The sequence below is a fragment of the Gopherus evgoodei genome, chromosome 6 (assembly GCF_007399415.2).
Source record: "Gopherus evgoodei ecotype Sinaloan lineage chromosome 6, rGopEvg1_v1.p, whole genome shotgun sequence".
Classification (NCBI taxonomy): domain Eukaryota; kingdom Metazoa; phylum Chordata; order Testudines; family Testudinidae; genus Gopherus; species Gopherus evgoodei.
The window spans coordinates 131,960,868-131,981,845 of record NC_044327.1 but is presented as its reverse complement, the minus strand read 5'-3'; the positions used below and the strand labels follow the sequence as shown (position 1 = coordinate 131,981,845).

Below are 20,978 nucleotides of genomic sequence, written 5' to 3'. Positions count from 1 at the left end.
TTTATTTACTTTACATACAACAATAGTTTAGTTATATATTATAGACTTATAGAAAGATCCCTTCTGAAAACATTAAAATGTATTACTGCTACGCGAAACTTTAAATTAGAGTGAATTTATGAAGATTCGGCACAGCACTTCTGAAAGGTTGCCGACCCCTGACTTCGAGACAGCAAACTCAAGCAGCCAGTGCCAGAGCCACAGTAACCTCAGTGTGCAGCGTTCAGTAACTGCCCTGAGTACCGGGAAACTGGCTATCCAGCAGCTTTGCCTGCACTTTCCCTTTCTACTCCAAAACCTATCTCTGGATCCTTGGCCAGCCCAGCCTCTTTAGTATTCTCGCCTTGTTGCCCACTAAGCAACTGCAGCTGCTAAGGAGCTGAACTTTATGGCCTCTGACTGCTTTGCTGGTGTGTTTCCCCTGGTCCGGATTGTTATACAACTTCCCATAAGGGATTTGAAATTCTAGCTGGGCGTGGGAGCAGGAGTCCCCTGACTGGAGCAGCAGGATTCTCTGGAAAGCAAGAGCGGGGCAGAGTGTGTCTGGAAGCTGGTTCTTTGCCAGTCCTACAGCGCTAAAACAGAAAGTGGGGATTTATTTTTTTTCTTTCTTTCTTCCCCTTTCGCGTTGATTTTGAATGAAAGCAAGAGTAAGAAAAACAAACCAGCTCCCACTCTCCAGTCCTGATCATTCTTTTCGGGGACTCTTCTTCCCCCTTTGTTGCTGGGAAACAATGGAGCTTTTCAAGTGGAGCCTGAGATGGATGTGCCTCCTTCCTTTGCTACAGGGTAAGTTTTTCTCCTTGGTGATTGCCAAACAAGAACCCCTTTGCCCCGTAGACCTGAGTCCAGTTTGCTGCTACTGTAGAGTCTGTATTTGTTTTATTGTAAAGCTCTAAATCCAGTAGCAGTGAAATGTGTTATTCTGCAGTGCACCTCCACATAGCATTTAACAACAGCTGGGTTTAAATACATAGAGTGACCAATTTCTAGCTGTAAGCAGACATGCAGAGCATGAGGCCAGAGAGCATTTACGATGGCATCCCAGCTGCAATGGGTATTGAGAGGCATTGCTGGCTAGTGGTTTGCAGTCAGAACTGCTCGGTTGTAATTCTGCTTCTGATCTTGGGTAACTCACTTAACTGTCTTGTGCCTCAGTTTCCCCATCTGAAAAAGTTTGTCAGAATGCAATGAATTAGTACAAGTGTTCAGGGTGTGCTAGGGAAGATGCTTAGCTGCTAGAGCCTGAAGGACTACAGCTCTCATTGCTCATGAGGGATGCTTTCATTTAATTCATTTATTTTTGAAACTGCAGACAGAAATCACAACTGTTTTCAGAGACGAACCAAACCCTTTCATCCCAGAGCTTAGAGGAGCTCAGGCATAATGAGACTCCAATGCAAGCCAGCCTGACTTTTGGTCTGCAGGACCACAGTGTCAAAGTTAGACTCAGGACTCACAGTTTGTCAGACCATTCTGTTTTATTAGCACAGCGCTCTGCTAATAACACCCAGATGATGTGAGCCCCCATGCAAGACCCAAACAGTCTTATTTATGCAGCTAAAAGGGCATGAACTAAACAAAGGGACAAAGAGAGCAAAATTGTAAAATTTCCCCGGGGCACAGCATGCATATCCTACTTCCTTACTAACTCCTATAAGGCTAATACTTCACCAATCGCCCTTAAGTGGAGCAATTGTTCTACCTTAATGTCTGCTTTCCTGACACCTGGATCGCAGCATTCTTTTCATTTCTACTTAAAGGCACATACAGCATTCTTTAATTCATTCTATTTCTTTAATATAATTCATTTCACTTTTACAGTAGCCTGCCTAACAAGGAAAGCCATACGGAAAGCTATCTGCTTAGCATGATCAGGGCTGGAATATGTCACAGTACTTTTGAGATCCTTCCCATCTGTCACTCAGAACAGCAGCAATGACCTCCAAAGGGTGCCCTGTCCCCAGGTCAGAGAGGACCACCACTGTGATGTAGGATGTGTGATGTTGGGCAGCAGTAAAGAGTTAAAATTAGGGGGAACCTTAAGCATCATGTCCCCACTCAAAAATCAGTCACTAGTAAAATGAGCAGGGACAGATACTGCTATAGATCAACTGAGGGGCTCTGGGTGATGGTGGATGAACCTCTCCAGCAGTTTGCGTAGTGCACATAGCTGTCAAACTTTGATGCCTTTTGTCCTGCATAACCCCAACCTGGATTTCCCCTTCCATCTGGGACAGGCTAAAATCCAAGACGGTTGATTTACAGCTCATGCTTTAATAGCATGGGATGTGAAGTGCGCTCTGCTTGGTGATGACTGAGAGCTCTGAAATGATAGTAACCTGAACCATTTGGAGATAAAAGACATTTTCCTATTTATCCCAGCCCGGGCTGGGTAGCCTCAGCGCGACCCCCTCGTGCTTTCACCATTTCCTATTTTCATCATAATAACAAGAAAACTCTATCCACTTTTACCCTAACACCAGCCATAAACACACATGCCCCAGTTCCAGACACATTCTCTCTAGGCCCCTGTGGTGGGACAAAAGGGAAGAATCACCGAGAGTATTGCTTTCTTCTAACACTGACCAAGGAACTTTATTGGAATAAAGAAAAACAACATGATTCCTAATGCTTCGCTCTCTCTCTCCCTCTCTCTCTCTCTCGCTGTCTGGGTATTTCACTGTAGAACAGGGGTTTGAACATTTTTCTTTTTAAGGCTATAAAAACTCCATGGCCCACCTGTCCTACAACAATTGTTTTTCTCCATATAAAATGGCTGGCGTTAAGGGGTAGGAAGCAGGGCAGTTGCCTGGGGGCCCACATCACAAGGGGCATCACAAAACTAAGTTGCTCCCGCTTCAGTTTCAGCCCTAGGCGCTGGAGCTCAGGGCCCAGGGCTGCAGACCTGTATGGTGGGGCTTCAGCTTTCTGCCCTGGGCTCTAGTGCGTCTAACGCCAGCCATGTTTGATGGACCCCCTGAAACCAGCTCATGGCCCCCCAGGGGGCCCCGGACACCTGGCTGAGAACCACTGCTATAGAGATTTTCCCTAACCCCCAATTCCTTCCTGCTGTAGCTTTTTAAAGAAACAGTACACACCCTTATGCCTCCCTAGGAGCTATCCTGACTCCTAGCTGACAGGAGAGCAATTTGGGAAGAAAGTCATCACTTAGAAAGCAAGCCCCCATTGAAGAGCTCTGCAGGGGCACCAGATTTGCTTGAACGGGCCCTGGTTTTAGGTACCCGAAACCAACACGGTAGAGAACAAAAGTAAAGTTTCTGCAGGAGAGCACAGCGCATACAGCAATGTTGTCCTAGGCTGTAGCCATCAGCAGCTGATTCTATGAGCTCTGAGCACAGCGAGTCCTTAAGAATGTAGGGCAGAGAAATCAAAAGGCATCACGGTCGTAGCGACCAGGCTACAGGTTCAGCTTGAATGAGCAAAAGTTCAAACCGTCACGCTATTTTGAATATCAGAGCATTACAACTGGTCTAAACCAGACAAATTACCCAGATTAAAGCCTCTCAAATGTTTGTAAACACTCTGCAGACACACATCCAAATGGTCTAATGAGCTTGAACAGATGATCTTTCATCAGGTTTAATCACCAGCTAAACTTAACAGGTTTGTTCTGAACCAGTTCAGCACCAGTGTGGAACAGACAAGCTGAAACAGATGAGTTAGTTCTAGGGTTACTGCCTTTGAAATGCACACACACACACACACACACACACACACAAAAATGGCCACTTCCCCCATCTTCAAAACAAGCCCACTTCAACCCCAACCACAAGGCAACTCTGCATCCTCCCGCTCCCTTCAACAGCCACTTACAGTGACTCACACCCTCTCTCACTGTTGGAGGGCCGACAGCTGCTGTACTTTGACAGTGTGGATCTACCGCTTAAACTGCGGAAATGGGAACACTGCAGCATCTTTTCTGGACACAAACTTTGAACATTAGATACCCCAGTGTAATTAGATAATAATGCAATCTTTAAACACACATAAAAAAACCCCAGCAGATTAATTTTTTTTCTGGCAACTGGCAAATCCATAAAAAAACAGGCAGGCTGGTCAGATATTGGCCAGGTGGTAACCCTAGTTAATTCTCTAAGGGCTGACAATGCCAAAATATCTCCCAGAATGCATGGTGTCTGGGAGAGAGTCAAGAATTATGAGATAGGTACCCAGAAGGTGGTGCAATTGAAAACAATCTAGGTGAACGCTTAAACTCATTCAATACAACTGGGCCAGTCCTGTAGTGTAAACAGGGCCTAAGGCTGCAGACATTCTCCTGTCCAAAGCCTCTTTCTCCCCCACCTCTAACACAGTCCTGTCCTGCTGGCATCTTGAAATCCCCCCTGCCACCGCTGCCGCCTGCAGCAGAGGAAGTGTCTTTTGTTTACCAGAACTCAGTGTGTTCAAATTCTCTGCTGGGGTGTAATCAATGGAATTATGCCAGCAGAGAATTTTGAGTCAATGTTTTTCACTGGAAATCCCCTGCAGGAGAGCTGGGGATTTGAGCCTCCTGGTCTGTGTGCAGAATTTTTCTTAAAATGACCAAACCTGTGTTTGTAATTGTGTGGATAACTCACTGCTGTTAACCAGGTTCACATGTGCCACAGGAGACCCCCTTGCCTGTGGCACGAAGGAATCTATGGTGGAGTTTTCAAAAGGGCTCCACAGTGTCCTAACTCTGCTCCTATTGAAATGAGTAGTACAGTTCCCATTGCACTTACTGTATTGAATAGCCGAAATAGTGCTCTTGAAATAACCCTTGCTGAGCTAGGCTGTTCCTTAGGGTATGTTACCACTGCATTAGAAGGTCTGACTGCCGCCCAGGGCAGCATGCCCGAGCTAGCTTTCATCTAAACACGGGTGTGAAGATACAGTGGTGTGACTTTGTGCACTATCTGCACAAGTCTGCATGGAACCCTGGGTATAGAATCATAAAACATCAAGTTTGGAAGGGGCCTCAGGTGGATAATCTTTACTTTTTTCTTTCTTTAATTAAAAGCTTTCTTTTTTAAAAGCAGCAAAGAGTCCTGTGGCACCTTATAGACTAACAGACGTTTTGGAGCACGAGCTTTCGTGGGTGAGTACCCACTTCGTCAGATGCATGTAGTGGAAATTTCCAGAGGCAGGTATATATATGCAGACAAGCTAGAGATAATGAGGTTGTTCAATCAGGGAGGATGAGGCCCTCTTCTAGCAGTTGAGGTGTGAAAACCAAGGGAGGAGAAACTGGTTCTGTAATTGGCAAGCCATTCACAGTCTTTGTTTAATCCTGAGCTGATGGTGTCAAATTTGCAGATGAACTGAAGCTCAGCAGTTTCTCTTTGAAGTCTGGTCCTGAAGTTTTTTTTGCTGCAGGATGGCTACCTTAAGGTCTGCTATAGTGTGGCCAGGGAGGTTGAAGTGTTCTCCTACAGGTTTTTGTATATTGCCATTACTAATATCTGATTTGTGTCCGTTTATCCTTTTCCGTAGCGACTGTCCAGTTTGCTGATGTACATAGCAGAGGGGCATTGCTGGCATTGCTGCCCCTCAAAACCAGTTTCTCCTCCCTTGGTTTTCACACCTCAACTGCTAGAACAGGGCCTCATCCTCCCTGATTGAACTAACCTCATTATCTCTAGCTTGTCTGCATATATATACCTGCCCCTGGAAATTTCCACTACAAGCATTTGACGAAGTGGGTATTCACCCACGAAAGCTCATGCTCCAAAACGTCTGTTAGTCTATAAGGTGCCACAGGACTCTTTGCTGCTTTTACAGATCCAGATTATCACAGCTACCCCTCTGATACTTTCTTTTTTAAGAATCTGATTGATTTTTTTTCCTTGTGTAAGACAAGGGGATTGAGTCTGAACTCACCAGGGAGTGGTGGGGGGAGAGAAGGGTGGGGGGGAAGGTTACTTCCTCTCTGTTTTAGGATCCAAGGAGTTTGCATCAGTAATCTCTCAGGGAAAGTCTGGGAGGGAGAAAGAAGGAGGGGGAATGGTTTATTCCTCTTTGTTTTAAGACCCAAGGGGTTTGGGTCTTGGGCTCCCCAGGGAAGGTTTTTGGGGGACAGAAAGTGTACCAAAACACTATATTTTTGGTTGGTGGCAGCGTTATCAGATCTAAGCTAGAAATTAAGCTTAAAAGGGTACATGCAGGTCCCTGCTTTCTGGATGCTAAAGTTCAAAGTGGAAATAATACCTTGACAGGAGGTCATCAAGTCCAACCCGCTGCTCAAAGCAGGACCAATCCCCAGACAGATTTTTATGCCAGTTCCCGAAATGGCCCCTTCAAGGATTGAACTCAAATCCCTGGGTTTAGCAGGCCAATGCTCAAACCACTGAGCTTTGCAGGGGTATGGTAAGTGCTCAGCCCTTTTGAAAATCACACCACTTATTTATCTATCTATCTATCTATGGGCTTAGGTTCCTAATTTTTGTCCACTACCTCTAGCTTTAATCTCTCTGTGCCTCACTTACCTCTCTCTCCAACAGGTGAAAACTCTTCTTACCTACCTACCTCAGTGGGGTGTTGGGTGGCCTCGCTGCCATATGCAAGCTCCAATGATATATTTGGATGTGGGGCAGCAGCTTAGCGCTATGGAGATCAGAGATGGAGCAATACGCACCTTGCCTGAACCTCCTGTTCAGTGCGTTGGAAGATGCACTCCTTAGGGTTTGTCTATGCAGCGCGGTGATGCACACTTCTCTAGAACTCATCCTTCCTGTGTGAGAGTTGCTGTGCCATGTAAACCAGCCTTAAGAGGGGACCTAATCAGGGCCAGCTCTACTGTTTTTGCCGCCCCAAGCAGCGCGCCGAATTGCCGATGCTGACGGCAGGGGCAGTGCCGTTAGGGTTGCATGCGCGTTTCTGCAGTGGCGGCAATTCGGCAGCAGCTTCTGTCTTCAGCCGGAAGACAGAAGCTGCGCCGCTGCAGACAGCTGAACATAGAAACTGCCGCCGAATTGCTGCCGCCGCAGAAATACGTGAGATGCCCTAACGGCACCCAGACTGCCCCTGCCATCCGCGTCGGCACTTTGGCGCGCTGCTTGGGGCCAAAAACACATGGACTGCCGCCCCTTGCAGATTGCCGCCCGAGGCACCTGCTTGGAATGCTTGTGCCTGGAGCTGGCCCTGGACCTAATGAAGGGATGTCAGACTCATTCTGTCCCAAGGCCTGAATTACCCTTTTGGTCAGAGGTCACAGCAGAGAGGCAGGTGGCAGCAGAAGGTGACAGACAGTCAGCTGGCGAGGTGGCCAGAGGAGAGGGACGAGCGGCGGGGCGGTCAGCCAGCACAAGTGCTCAGATTGCAGAGTGAGCAAGGTGCCTTCTTCCCCAGGTGGGAGGTGAACTCACACAGATGCACCTTTGAACCCTGGGGCCTCACTGACCCAGGACAACCACTGAGTGGGATGTGGTGCGGGGAGCAGAGGAGGGCACAGAACAAGGAATTTTTGGTTGTAGAACTCAAGAACATGAGGCAGTGCCCCACGCACTCTGGGGTGGGTGTCCTGCTCACAGTTTTAGGTTTATGAATCCTGCTAGGCATTTTCCCTAATTAACGCCAAGTTACTTCCCTCCTTTCATTAAAATATTCTTTTCTACAGTCAGACTCTGTGCTTACGGGAGGGGAAGTTTTGCCTCTCAGAGGCGCCCAGGGGTGGCGTGTAATTTTCCCAAGTTACTGGGTGGGGGGCTCGAGCCGGTTTTGTGTTGTATTGTCGAAAAGGAACCCCTAGGTATTGAACCCGGCCCGGGTTGCTGCTGGTGCCCCCTGGAAGAAGGGTTACAGGTGATAGGCTGTTTGAGCATCCACATGAGGGATGAAATTGACCTCTGTGCAGGCGACCAGTACAGGGCTTATCCACTACTTAACATCCTCAGACGAGGACTTCATCCCCACATAAAACTTGTGCTGGGCTTTGCACAGGGGCAAAATCACGGTAGAGGAGCTGTAAGAAAAATGGCCACAGACCCACCTGTCATAAGGAGCTGTCAACAGGGAATGGAAGCTCTGCCCTTGCAGCATTTTCCAGAGATGATGATAACCACAAAAGCCTTTGATGGTTATGAGTATTTAACCAGCTGCCTGCTGGGTTTTTCTTTAGAAATACTCGGTGACTGTGTGTTTCTCTCTCTTGGCTTGAAAGCATGAATGGGCAAACACATGTATTCAAACACTGTGGTGTTTACAGCCCAGCTTCCGGAGAAGGAAACAACCATACCCACTCCTTTAATTCTGGCAGGGCTTGTTAAGGGTATGCCCATATTTTAGTTCTTGACACTAGGATCTTTCCTCTCCTTTCTTACATGCTTTGACAAGCGGTGAAATAGGCACGCCGACCATTAAAGTCTCACCACTGCATCTGCATCCAGTGAAATGGACGGGGTAGATCACACTTCACAGCTATTGTTTCAGGATCTCTGCAAACTCAGATGAGTTCACTTGGGTCACATTTTGAAGCTTTTCTCCGCAACCATAATAGTTAGAGACTAACTTTTTCTTTTAAACAAAAGCTGAGATTCTGGAGAACAGCTGAAAGGTCTGTCAGGGCCTCCCCTGGCAGCTAGAGCGTCACACCTTCAAGAGGACACATCCTATGCTTTGGATAATGCTGATATGCTGCGGGGGAGGGTTACACTAAAGTACAGTTTTTCTTCGGGACTGATACTTGGAAGCTAGTGCTCTATGTTACTATATCTTCTCTCCCACTCTTTGTCTGCCACCTTATAACTAAGCATTAAAGGGTAACATCCACCCCTGTTCAGAGAGCTTGCACAAGGCCCATGTAGCACTTGTCTTATGCCCTAAAAGGGTTTGAAATCTGGCGCCACATTTCTGTGCTCTCCAATTGCTAATATTTAACTATTTCCCCTACATTATTAACCTTCAGGCTTTGAGCTTTAGGAATCTGTGTTTGCTTTTACAACCATTTGCAACAGGGCTTTCCCCTGCTGCCTTCCAAATGGAGGCACTTTGAAAACAAACAAAACCCTCCTCGCTTGGCAAACTGTCCTTGACTTCGCTGTGAGTTTTCTCTGTGTCACAACGGCTGGGGAAGGCCCAAAGAGCAGCTACCAGAAGAGCTATCCTGTAGTGCTGCCACCTTCTCACCCCTCTGCTCTTCGTGCTTCGAGTCCTTACTGAGCTCACTGCTGATTGCCAGGGGCTTGGTCCTCCGCTGATGTAACCCGTCATGACTCCCACGAAGCAGTGCTGCTGTAAACCAACCCAGGCTCTGGCCCAGTAATTGCTTGCTATCTTGGGTACCCCTACTAGCGCCAGGAGAGGGAGCTGGATTCATTCCGCCTCATGCATCAGCCATAAAATTGCCACGGCATTTCAGCTGCAATGTCTATTACCAGGTGTGATGGAAGAGGCAGAAAGACACAGGGGTAGATTCACGTCTGAGCACTGAGACAGGGGAGATGCTGTTTGTACGCCCCTATTCAGCAGCTACAGGGGGCCCAGGGCAGGCTGAGGCAACTCCAAGGGCTGCCCTAGGAGGTGCCTTTGCTTCATTGGCCTCTTTGGGGCTTTGCAAGGGTGCAAGTCCATTGCAGCCATGCCCCTCCCTTCCTCCTCCAGTCCACCTCTGCATTGGAACGCCCCTGTGATGAATATTGCAATCCCATGCAGCATGTTTGGGGACTGCATTGTATAAAGCGTATGGATCACTGTGGGCCAGGGATTGTGTGCAACTGCAGGGGGAGGGTTACCCCAGCTCCTCCAGGAACCAGAAGCAGTGGGGGGGGTGATTCAGGTAAACACCTCCAAGAGAGGCACTTCCACCCTCCATCCCCACCCCCCAGGAGGCTCATACAGACTGGCTCAAACTGGATTTTCAAAAGACCAGCAGACAAAGAGAGGGTTTTGGCTATAAAAAGGCTGGGATTAAACTGACTCAGGGCCTTCTTTCTGAGCCAGCAAACGGACAGGACCTTCTGTCCAAGGGGGCCCCCAATCTTGCGGAAGGACTGGGGAAACATTGGCCTGCTAGGGCCCCATAAGACTGTGGGGTGATTCCTATTATGCTTAGTGTGTGTTTACATCTGTTTGCTTTTGATGTTTTCTCTGTAATGCTTTTACCTTATGAATAAAGGTGCTGGCTTAGAAAGAGCTTGGTTGTAACTTGTAACTGCTGGCAATACTCGGGTCATGGTCCTCGGAGAGACAGCAATGCACCAGTGCTGGCCTTTAGGCAGACTGACTCGCTGGAGTTATGAAGTGTAAAGCAGGGAGTTGTGAAGCCTTAAAACTCCCGTCAGGAGGGAGAGAGACACTGGTCTCCAACCCAAGAGAAGTGACAGCTCAGAACTGGCAACCTTAGTGGGTGCCCTCAAGGGACCATGAAGGTGCAATACAGATGCAGTTACCCTTGACATTATGACAACACCCAGATTTGCAGCAAAGGCGGTGGAGGGCCAGTGAAGTGCCTGGGAGGGATAGAAACTTTCTGCCTTGAGGGGTATTCCCCAGGTTGAACTATGCCTGCCTGATGCCACCTTTGCACCAGCCTTACTGTCAGCCCAAGACACGTCTTTATAGAAAGGGGTTCCCCTGAACTCCGCTAGATCTCAGACACCTGAGCTGAGTCTCTCAAGGTGGAACACTGGCTTGGTCATGAGGTTACTGGGGCCACTTGTACAAGCCTGATACTATCTCAGCCAAACTGGGATTGCTGGTCACTGGGTCTTTGCTGCTGCCAGTACTTTAGGAAGGGGCTGCTGCAATTATTTCCCTCCCTGCTTAACAAAAAGGCCCAGGTCCCGGGGGTACATGTACCACTGAGAGGAGAGGTAAGTGACTGGGGAAACCTATTCATTCGTTTTCCTTTCTCATAACCAGGGAGGAAGGTTGCATCTCTGAGAAAACAAACTGATATCAAGTGCCGTTCACTGGATACGCTTACATTTTCCCCCTCAAAAAAAATTGTGGATCACAGATCGGATGTGGATATAAATTTTGTATCCGCGCAAGGCTCTAGAGATACTCACTCTGCTGTGGACCATACTGTAACCTATGGACAAACGGAGCCTTTCACTGTCTAGGCCTCTCTCCTTGTTCACCAGCATTAAGCATTTAATGTATTCATATTTCAGTGAAATAACATTTTAGAAGCTGAAAAGCAAACTCTGCCCATTCTCTTCCCAGTAGGTTCAGAAACAGCCAGAAAGTCCCTTCGTATTTTTTCCTGAATTAACGAACAATATTAGGCATGTAGTCTAGCAGGAGACTGGAGTTTCCTACAAGCAAAGCTAACAGGTCTTTAATCTATTGTTTCCTTCGCACCCTGCTGTGCCCTAAGTTTTGTTTGCTTTGTCACTCAGTCCCTTCACATACTGAGCTAGTGACTTGATGCCAATGAAAGGTATTGTCCTATGTGCCAAGAGGGGAAATTCTGCAGAGGAAGATGTTAAGATCATTATTAGGATTCCATTCTAAAGTCATCATTCAGTCTCCTTGTTCTTCACATTTCAGACTTTTTCCTTCAGGCTTTGCAGGTTTTGACTCTCGGGGTGAATGTGAGAATTTTTCACCACTGGGGGAATAGATGATCAAATCCTTAAAGTTATAAAGATTTTTTTAATGACCTAGGGGAAATGTGGTGAGAATCTGAAACATTTGTTTCCATACTTCTTTCTTCAAAACCAAATTATCATTCAAGATTTGGTAGGGACATAACATGTTTTGTGCAGCAGAAGAGACGCATCTATTAGAGATGTATGGTAGAGTGTTTAAAGGGTATTTCAGGATGCTTGTGGGTCAGATTTATGGTTGATTTTGGAATGAATACAGATGCAATCTTTTCGGTTGACTGGCTGGGATCTACCCCTTAAAGGCCCCGGAACCTTTGTTGCTCATTGCAAAAAATGATCAATACAGAAGTTCAAAAGCTAACAGTACTGTGACCCGGGCTGTCTTCCTACAGTTGCGAGAGAATTATAGAGCAGGTCTATGAACCATCACTAGGTTGGTAACTCAGTTGCCTGGGCCTTCTCGGATCTGGAACCCTGACATCTGGGCAGTGATATTGGAGGCAATAATTGTATTGTAGATTGAAAAGTTGTGAGTCGCCTTATCTAATCATTTCCAGTGTTTTTAAGGCTCGCCATTTTATTTCCATTGTTGCCATAGGAAGTAGCCACAGAGCCCAGCATAGTGATCCATAGTGAAGTACTAGGTGAGATTAACTGAGCTTGTCAACATTTTTTGAATTTCAATGAATTTTTTCATAGGAAAAACTTAATTCTGCTAGGAAAAATATCATCAGATTTTGGGAGGTTTCTCACTGGCTCTATAGCTGGCTGAAATTTTCCAGTTTTTTTAAAAATTTCATAGAAATTCAAAAAAATGGCTGTGAAATGTGTAACTTTTTTTCTGTTGGCTTTACAGATTAATGACAATATTAATACTTCTTTCCAACCTTGCTCCTTGGTACCAATGCACCACGCCTTCCTCTAAGAAATGCATCCCTAGGAAATTAAAACTTAGAGGGTTGCTATTTTTTTTTTTATATCTAGAATATGAAAATGCAGCAAGTGGTGGGCTAAGAGTCTCTTTTTTCCTAGGCATTAGCTAACGACTGATGCTCTGCAGAAGTGTTTGTCTTGTGCATGTAAAGTTCTAAACTGTGCTTTGATTGTACCGTAGTATCAGAGGGGCAAAGCTTCCTCATAAAGAACATCCGGCTGGAAAAGTGCATGCAGGTCGCTCACCAGGATAGCGACCAGATCAGCCTGGCTGCTTGCAAGCTGCATGCCCAGCAGCAGCAATGGAGGTGGGACCCCAGAACAAAGTCCATCGTCAGCCTTAAAACCAAACAGTGCCTGACCATCCAGAAGCCACAGGAGTTCGCATCAGCCTACCTGGAGCCATGTGGGGACAGGGAGCGCCAAATGTGGGCTTGCAGCAAGAAGGGACACTTGACCTTGCATGGCCTGGGCTTGCATCTCAACACGAAGCCAGGCCACAGGGTCTTTGTGTCCCGGGAGAAAGACAAGTTCAGCAAGTGGAAGACCCTGTCAGATGAAACCATCTGTGCTGTCAGCCCCACAGTGGCTACGAGGCTTGGTGACCCAATGCAGGAAGCTGTAGCTGTGTTGGGGGGGGTTCACAAAACTAAGAAGAGTAACCATTAGCAACCCAATTACTCTTTGGGATTCATCACCTAGAATCCATCTAACACCTGACTTAACAGGCTGGTAGTTCATGTAAAATCATTCTCACGCATGATTGCTCTGGCCCTGGTCTTGGGAGATGTGAGAAGCTTTAGAGACATCTCAAACTCCCTCAGCTACCATTGATTCCAGCGGCAAACGACAGGTGCTTAGCACTTCACAGGTTTGGGTCCCTATATATCAACATATAAAACTAGTGATGGGCAAACCTCAAAAGGTTTCCGACAACCCTGCTTGTCAACTCTGCCTTGCTACATAGTTTAAAACCTATTTGGGGGATGAGCATGTTATAGTTTGTAATATTCTCTGAATCGCCTGAAACTTTGGGGTTTGCTAAAAGTGGGGTGGCCGGTTCATTAAAGTCAGGCTTTCATTCATGGGATTTGAGATACTTCCTACTACTGGATGGGCCCTAAGATCTCAGACTAACTACCTCCTCTTTCATCACACTCCTACTCTGGATTGATCAGGAAAACATTTTTTTAAGTTATCTGCATTGAGAGGCTGTTTACAAAAAAGGAAAGGAAAAGAAAGCTTGATTCAATTTTCAGAGCAGTAGATTGCTGAGAATTCTTTCTCTGTTCAGTTCCAACCAGTTCACTCATCCCTGATAAAATCGCCCATCTTTCCTCACCCTTGTGATCTGCTGACCACAATCATCTAATCTGATCTTCTTATATTGCAAACCACAGCAGCCTAACCCCAGCAAGGACGGGGAAGACGTAGAAGTTGGTATTGCTCATTGTGAAGCTCTTGGGAGTACTCAGGGTTCTGAGGCACCTCACCACTACCTGCCCTTAGCGTGAAGCAGTTCTGCCTCATGCCTGCTGTGGCACAGTTCCCTAAAACCAACAGCCTTTGGCCACCGACAAGCCCTGCTTTCCAGGTCTCTGCAGGTCTCTCTGCGTAGGCTAGTGACAGACACACAGCAGCCCCTTCTATCGGCATCCCCCTCTGTAGCATCCAGCCCATCACTGGACACTCAAAGGACTTACCAGGAGAACGTAAGAACGGCCATAGTGGGTCAGACCAAAGGTCCATCAAGCCCAGTATCCTGTCCTCTGACAGAGGCCAATGGCAGGTGCCTCAAAGGAAATGAACAGGCAGGTAATCCTCAAGTGATCCATCCCATTGCCCATTCCCAGCTTCTGGCAAAGAGAGGCTAGGGACACCATTCCTGCCTATCCTGGCTAATAGCCACTGATGGACCTATCCTCCATGAATCTATCTAGCTCCCTTCTGAGTATTGGCCTTCACAACAGTCTCTGGCAAGGAGTTCCAGAGGTTGACAGTGTGTTGCTTGAAAAAAAATACTTTCTTGTGTTTGTTTTAAACTTGCTACCTATTAATTTCATTTGGTGGCCCCTTGTTGTTGTATTATGAGAAGGAGTAAATAACACTTCCTTATTTACTTTCTCTATACCACTCATGATTTTATAGACCTCTTTTCCTAGCTGAAAAGTCCCAGTCTTATTAATCTCTCCTCATACGGAAGCCATTCTATACCCCTAATCATTTTTGTTGCCCTTTTCTGAACTGTTTCCAATTCCAATATAACTTTTTTGAGATGGGGCAACCACATCTGCATGCAGTATTCAAGGGGTGGGCATACCATGCACCCCAGTGATAGGACAAATGCCTGCAGTTCTGTCTTCAGTGTTTTCCCATGCTGACATCACATTCTTATGTTAACTGAGAATGCAGATATAGCTCCCATTGTGTTTGGCTTACAATGCTTAATTTTAATTTGGAAACAGGGATAAGTGAACATGCTTTGTCTGGCAGAAAAACTTGTCTGTCAACTGTGCCTTGTTCCATAGTTTAAAACATATTTTTAGTAGGCCCACAGAACTCCTTATATAGTGTCAGTACATACATTCAGAAGCAATAATAATGACTGGTGTGTCATCAGCTTTAATTTGATACCTTACAGGACACTTTTTGGATAAATACTATGGAAGGCGTGTGTTAGGTGTAGTGAATTTTTCAGGCCTGACAAGAGTTGCTGATACAGTGTGGCTGGCATTGAGGGGCTTTTAGGGTCACACGTGATTCCAGAATTGGGAAGTAACCAATTAAAAGTCACTTCTGTTCAAAAATGAGAATAGTGCGAGGAGGTTGGTTGTTTCAGTATTGCCAACTCCAGATGTTCAAACCTCATGCTGGGCCCTCCAAAATAATGAGATCATCTTTGAAATGATATTTCAAACTGATCTTTTTGAGGATCTCCTTATTTGCCTTCCAGTTCTGGGGCCTTTAGGGTGCCTTTAGGTCACGTTTTCAAGCCTTCTTCAATCATGAGAAATTTACTTTGTTTAAAAAAAATGAAGGCTGAGGTTACATGATTCCATATAATGGAACTTTAAGACAAACACCAGAAATCAAGAGATTTGTGATGAAATCACAAGAGCTGGCAAATGGTATCGGGAGAGTTTTCTTTTTGATTTCAAATGAAGTGTAATCTACTGGCTATGAGTTCATAGCTCTGTCCCTTGTCCTACCTCAGGGAGCTGGGCAGTGCAACTCATGTGGTAGTCACAGTTAATTTCTAAGAAGGAAAAATTAGTCTAGAATACAGAGCCAGTCTGCCAAGGAGCTAGAAAAAATTTTTGGGTCCTTTGGCATCACCATTCTTACTAGAGACTGAAGACGATATGGTCTGCTGGCCTGAGTGCAGGTCTGAGAGCCAGGAACACCTGGGTTCTAAATCTGACTCTGCTCTGGTACCTTTGGGCAAGTCAGCTTCCCTGTGCTTCAATTTCCTCATCTGTAAAATGGGAGCAACACTTTTAAGTGACTGTTGCCGTCTTAATAATAAAAGTTAGAAAGGTTAGACAAACACCTATCAGGGTGGTCGAGCTAATACTTAGTCCTGCCTCAGTGCTGGGGACTGGACTAAATGACCTGCCTAGGTCCCTTCCAGTCGTACGTTTCTATGAGTCAGTGCTTTCACTAGTTCTAGTGTCTAAACTCTAAGATAGCTCCCAGCAATAGATATCGAATGGTGGTAGTGTTTCCAGGACCTTTAGTTAATTAGCCAGCTCACCATCCAATCAGATTCCTCCTTCCTTTCAGCCCATTTGGGTTATAAACTGGGAGATGGGTTCATGACAAGAACATTTCCCTTGCAAAGTTGTCTACAGACTTAAACATCTGGAGATCACATCCGTTCCCTACTCTTCAGCTCCAGGGACCACAAAAGGATTGGGACATGCAGTGAACGGTCCGGTGCTTTCTGTAAGCGACCCATGTAATGGGGTTCCCCCCCCCAATCCCTTGAGGACACTATTTCACTGTCACAAGGTTTTTCCTGATATTAAAGCTTCACTCTTCTCTCGGGTTGAGTTGCTTGGTAAATTAGTCCCTTGCTCTCCACAATCCCTTTACTTTCTCCAAGACTAAGACGTAATAGCATCACTCCTGGTTATACACACTGTGAATTCTCCAGAGAGGCTGGCATGACACCTCTGCTCCCATAGCAGCATCTAATGGAGCGATTGTATCCCAGAGGCAGGGGATCTCCTCTCCTTCTGCTACCCAATCTAGACTGATGATCAAGAACAGGGGATGGGGGCTCTCATTTGCCGCTCTCATAAAGGGTCTACCCTTGCAATGCCAAGGTCAGTATGCTAGTCATGTACCCCTAGACCATCCAAAATAACTCCCCTAGTCTTTGGGGCTTAGAGCTTTCAGATACTTAATCACCAGCATTTGATAACTGAAAAGCTTGTGCCTACTTCATTTGTCAGTAATGCTCATAACAACATATCCTATCATTTAATATCCATTTGGCCATGTCCAGTCATTTAACACGTCAGGCAGGCATGCGGGTGTATCTCAGCTCTGACTCTGCCTGCACCTTCCGTTGTGCTTCAGCTTTTAACTGTTTGTTTGGATCGTGCCCATCCTCCTTAGACCGGATGTTCCTCAGAACAGGGACCTTGTCCAACCCCCCGGGCCAAATTCTGCCCTGACCACTGGTTTGATCTTGCACGCTGCTGAGCGCTCTCAGTTTGAAATTCATGAAAATTGAGGGCCCCACTGGATCGGGCCCTTGCAAATCACGCAGTCTAAACTACCTCAGGGAGGCTGCAGGAGAAATAAGCCAGGGCAGGCTTTGTCCCAGTGTGGTTTGCTGAGGGACATGCAAGCCCATGGTGCTGTATCGTGAATAAACAATAACTGTCTGCATCTTTGTTTTCTAAGCTAAAACCATCAGTTCCTCTGCAAAGATGCACACCAGCTCCAGGGGCTCTCTGATGGAGTTGCCTGCCTCCACGTTGGCTGAGTTTAACAGCACAGTTCCTGCACCACGGAGCGACCAGATGTTTCTAGCAATGGAGGAGGGTGGGTGCTTTGCTCTCTTGAATGCACGTGTCTGAAGCGCAGCAGAGGCTGTAGTTTGGTCCCTGTCACGTCACACCGCTGTGACGCTTGTCTGGGCAGTGGGAAGCAGTGTACTGGTGTGGGGCTCTGGCTGCCCCAGATGTGCTAGAGTCAGAACGAGAGTGGTGCACAGCCATTCGTAGCACCCTAGCGCTACAGCCGGGCTCCCAAGCTCTTCCCACCCTGATAGCAAGGGGTCCTGCAAGTAACCTGTAGCCATAAAGAGAAAGGATAATGCAGTGCAATGCTCCCCCCCGTTCAGCAGTACAGCCCACTAATGTGTGCATCTCTGCTCCTTCCCCACCCCCACAGAAGTATCTGGCCAATTTAAAAATCAACCTGGACACCGAGGGAAAGGTGCTGGGGCCAGGCCTACAGGTATGTTGAAACAACCAATGAGAAAAGGGAAAAGACAGGGTGGAGCGTGGGTACCAATGTCCCTTCCTCTCCCTGCAAATAGGAAACTGATCCTGTGGGATATGCCCCCTACCCCACTTGGTGCTATCTGATGCTGATGCTGCTCAGTGCTCCAGAAAGAACTAAAGCACCCCCCTTCATCCAACTGCCTGAAGTATGCCCTGGGGGGAGAAATTCCTCCTAGGGATCAGCTGCACCCCCAGCATGGGAGTAAGAGTTACCGTGATTGAGCGCTGAATCCCACTCCACCCTGAGCTTACTGTTGATATCCAACAGTTGCTGTCCCTTGCTCCTGCTACCCTTTGCATCCCAGAACTCTGGATTGCAGGGCAGAGAATTCTGAATATTCATTACCCGCTGAGAAAGCGGGGGAACCTGCCAGGGATAGGCTGTAAAAATGCAGCCGTGAGCATATGGCAAAGCTGACCCATGACCCTATGAACAAGGAGACCACCCATAAGTCATATCCCCCACCCACATCCTCTGCTACTCTTGACGAGGCTCTAACGGTCCATTTTAGTCTGGAGCAATATGACAGAATAACACAGCAAAGTGGTTAAGTGAGGAAAATGTGTGTAATTATGCAATTTGATTCCATTTCAGCCACCAAGTGGAAGACAGCCATGCTAGTCCTCAGCCCCTTCGCATTTATACTGGGGCTGATTATACTGACACTGAATGTTCGTTACAACAAGTAAGTGGGATGAAGTTTCTCCCTTAGCTGCTTTCCTGTTGCCACAGCTGTGCAATTAAAGGCCTGAAAGCCACACGTGTACTAGCACGTGTAACCTCCAGGCCATATACAGGCTCTCACAAGTCCTGTTACTATGTTCCCACCCCCATCTCTGAAAGTTTTGTCCATGTTCTGGTCATCTCTCCCCTTTGACTATAGTAGAACCTCGGAGTTACAAACACCTCAGGAATGGAGGTTGTTCATAACTCTGAACAAAATGTTATGGCTGTCCTTTGACAAATTTACAACTGAACAGTTGACTTAATATAGCATTGAAACTTTACTGCGCAGAAGAAAAATGCTGCTTTTAACCATCTTAAATTAAATGAAACAAGCACAAAAACAGTTTCCTTCTCTTGTCAAATCTTTTTTTAAAGGGAAAGTGTAACACAGTGCTGTATTGCATTTGCTTTTTCGTTGTCTCTGCTGCTGCCTGATTGTGTACTTCTGATTCCAAATGACGTGCGTGATTGACTGGTCAGTTCGTAACTCTGAGGTTCTACCGTATAATCGTTTCCTCTCTGGCATCCTGCTGCTTCATCCCTCCTTCCCTCCAAAATGCAGCTGATAAAGTCTTCTCCCTCTTCCCTTTCAATCACATTACACCCAGAGAGGGGCCGGTCTGTGTGGGAAGCTTGCTGCCGCCCACAGCATACCTGTTCTGGGGATAAAGGATTCAGGCTCCAGGGCTGCTGATTCAGCTCTAAATTCACATGGGAAAACAAGTGACGGGCAGATGCAATTACTAAATCTGTTGAGAAGGGCATTGCCCACCTTGGATATAAATGAAATTTTAGATGAAATAACTGATTTTTTGGTCCCACTTTTTTCTGTCCTCTTAGGAAGAAGAAGCTCTCTGCTCTGAAGAGCTACCCAGAGAGCTGCAGCAGAGCTGCCTTACAGGAGCAGTCTCCATTAACGGTGACGGCAGGCAGCTGGCAAAGCAGCACGCCAGCCTCTCATTCCTCTTCCTTGCAGCACGGGGAAATACTGATTGAGTGGAAGGATGGGACCGTCACTCCCCTTTTTGATAATGCTAACTTTTAGATGGGCTACCTCACAACTAACTGAGCCCGTCTATACTATAGTGCCCTCTGATAAAATACTCCCACTGGGAACAATCTATCCTTAGTGAATTTTCTTCAGTAGCCTAATGGTTTTGACAGAAACCAGCAAACACTGTTTTACACTTGAGAACGATCACATGATGCAGCACAAAGTTATAGCAAACAGGGCAGATTGTGTTCTGTTTGTTGAGTTGCACACAGGGCCGGCTCTAACTTTTTTGCTGCCCCAAGCAAAAAAAAAAGAGCGCCGCCCCGCCGTAACCCCCACCCTGCAAGCGTTGCCGAACCCCCTCCAAGCGCTGCGCCGCCCAAGTCCCCGCCTCCCTGAGCGCCGCGCCGCCCAAGTCCCCCGCCCCCTCCCCCGAGCGCTGCGCCGCCCAAGTCTCCGCCCCCCAAGCGCCGCGCCGCCCAAGTCCCCGCCCCCTCCCCCGAGTGCCGCGCCGCCCAAGTCCCCCGCCCCCTCCCCCGAGCGCCGCGCCGCCCAAGTCCCCCGCCCCCTCCCCCGAGCGCCGCGCCGCCCAAGTCCCCCGCCCCCCTGAGCGCCGCGCCACCCAAGTCCCCCGCCCCCTCCCCCGAGCACCACCCGGTGGAAACAAAAACAGAAACAAACAAAAAAAACCCCCTCCAGTGCCGCGGGGCCGAAACAAAAACAAAAAACACCACCCGAGTGCCACCCCACCCCAAGCTGCCACCCCAAGCATGTGCTTGGTCGGCTGATGCCTCGAGCCGGCCCTGGGTGCACAGTGCTTAAACTTTCTCAAGGGTTCTGATTTATTCTGTATGGAGACCCATATGTAACCACAGAGTGCCTGGCTGGTTCCTAATGCTCCTTGCCTTTTGCTTTCCTTTGGATTCTAGCACCACTGATCACACAAGAAATGTTTATTCCTCCAAGTCAAATGAAAAGGTGAATACACAAATCCTAGTGGGGTTTGATTTGACTTCAAAGTGGAAAACTGGATCCCCTAGCCAGCTACGCACTCAAAAAAAAGCTCAGTGACTTTGGCCATAAGAGAATTTGTGACTTATCAGCTCTGCCTTCAGCAGCCAAAAACAAAATGACCATCCCTGACATTCTCCAGCCATTTGCTGAAGTTTTCCCCCCTAAAATATTAAGGAAGAACAGTTTCTTTTCTCTAAATAAACGACATTGCACGCCACCTTTCCATCCTGAACCATTGC

The 20,978-nt window shown here is 47.1% G+C and overlaps 1 protein-coding gene across 2 annotated transcripts; it reads left to right on the top strand.

Annotated features, from left to right (window-relative positions):
- Window positions 1–304: 304 nt before the first annotated feature.
- LOC115653649 lies at window positions 305–20,109 on the top strand. 2 transcript variants are annotated; one of them, XM_030567154.1, is made up of 6 exons: window positions 309–789; window positions 12,667–13,134; window positions 17,400–17,540; window positions 17,892–17,957; window positions 18,600–18,690; window positions 19,572–20,109. In XM_030567154.1, the coding sequence occupies exons 1-6, from the start codon at window positions 639–641 to the stop codon at window positions 19,774–19,776; spliced, it is 1,122 nt and encodes a 373-aa protein (XP_030423014.1). In that variant the 5' UTR covers window positions 309–638; the 3' UTR covers window positions 19,777–20,109. The 2 variants fall into 2 exon arrangements, with proteins under 2 accessions (XP_030423015.1, XP_030423014.1); XM_030567155.1 differs by lacking the exon at window positions 17,892–17,957 and having other exon boundaries at window positions 305–789.
- The last annotated feature ends 869 nt before the right edge of the window (window positions 20,110–20,978 follow it).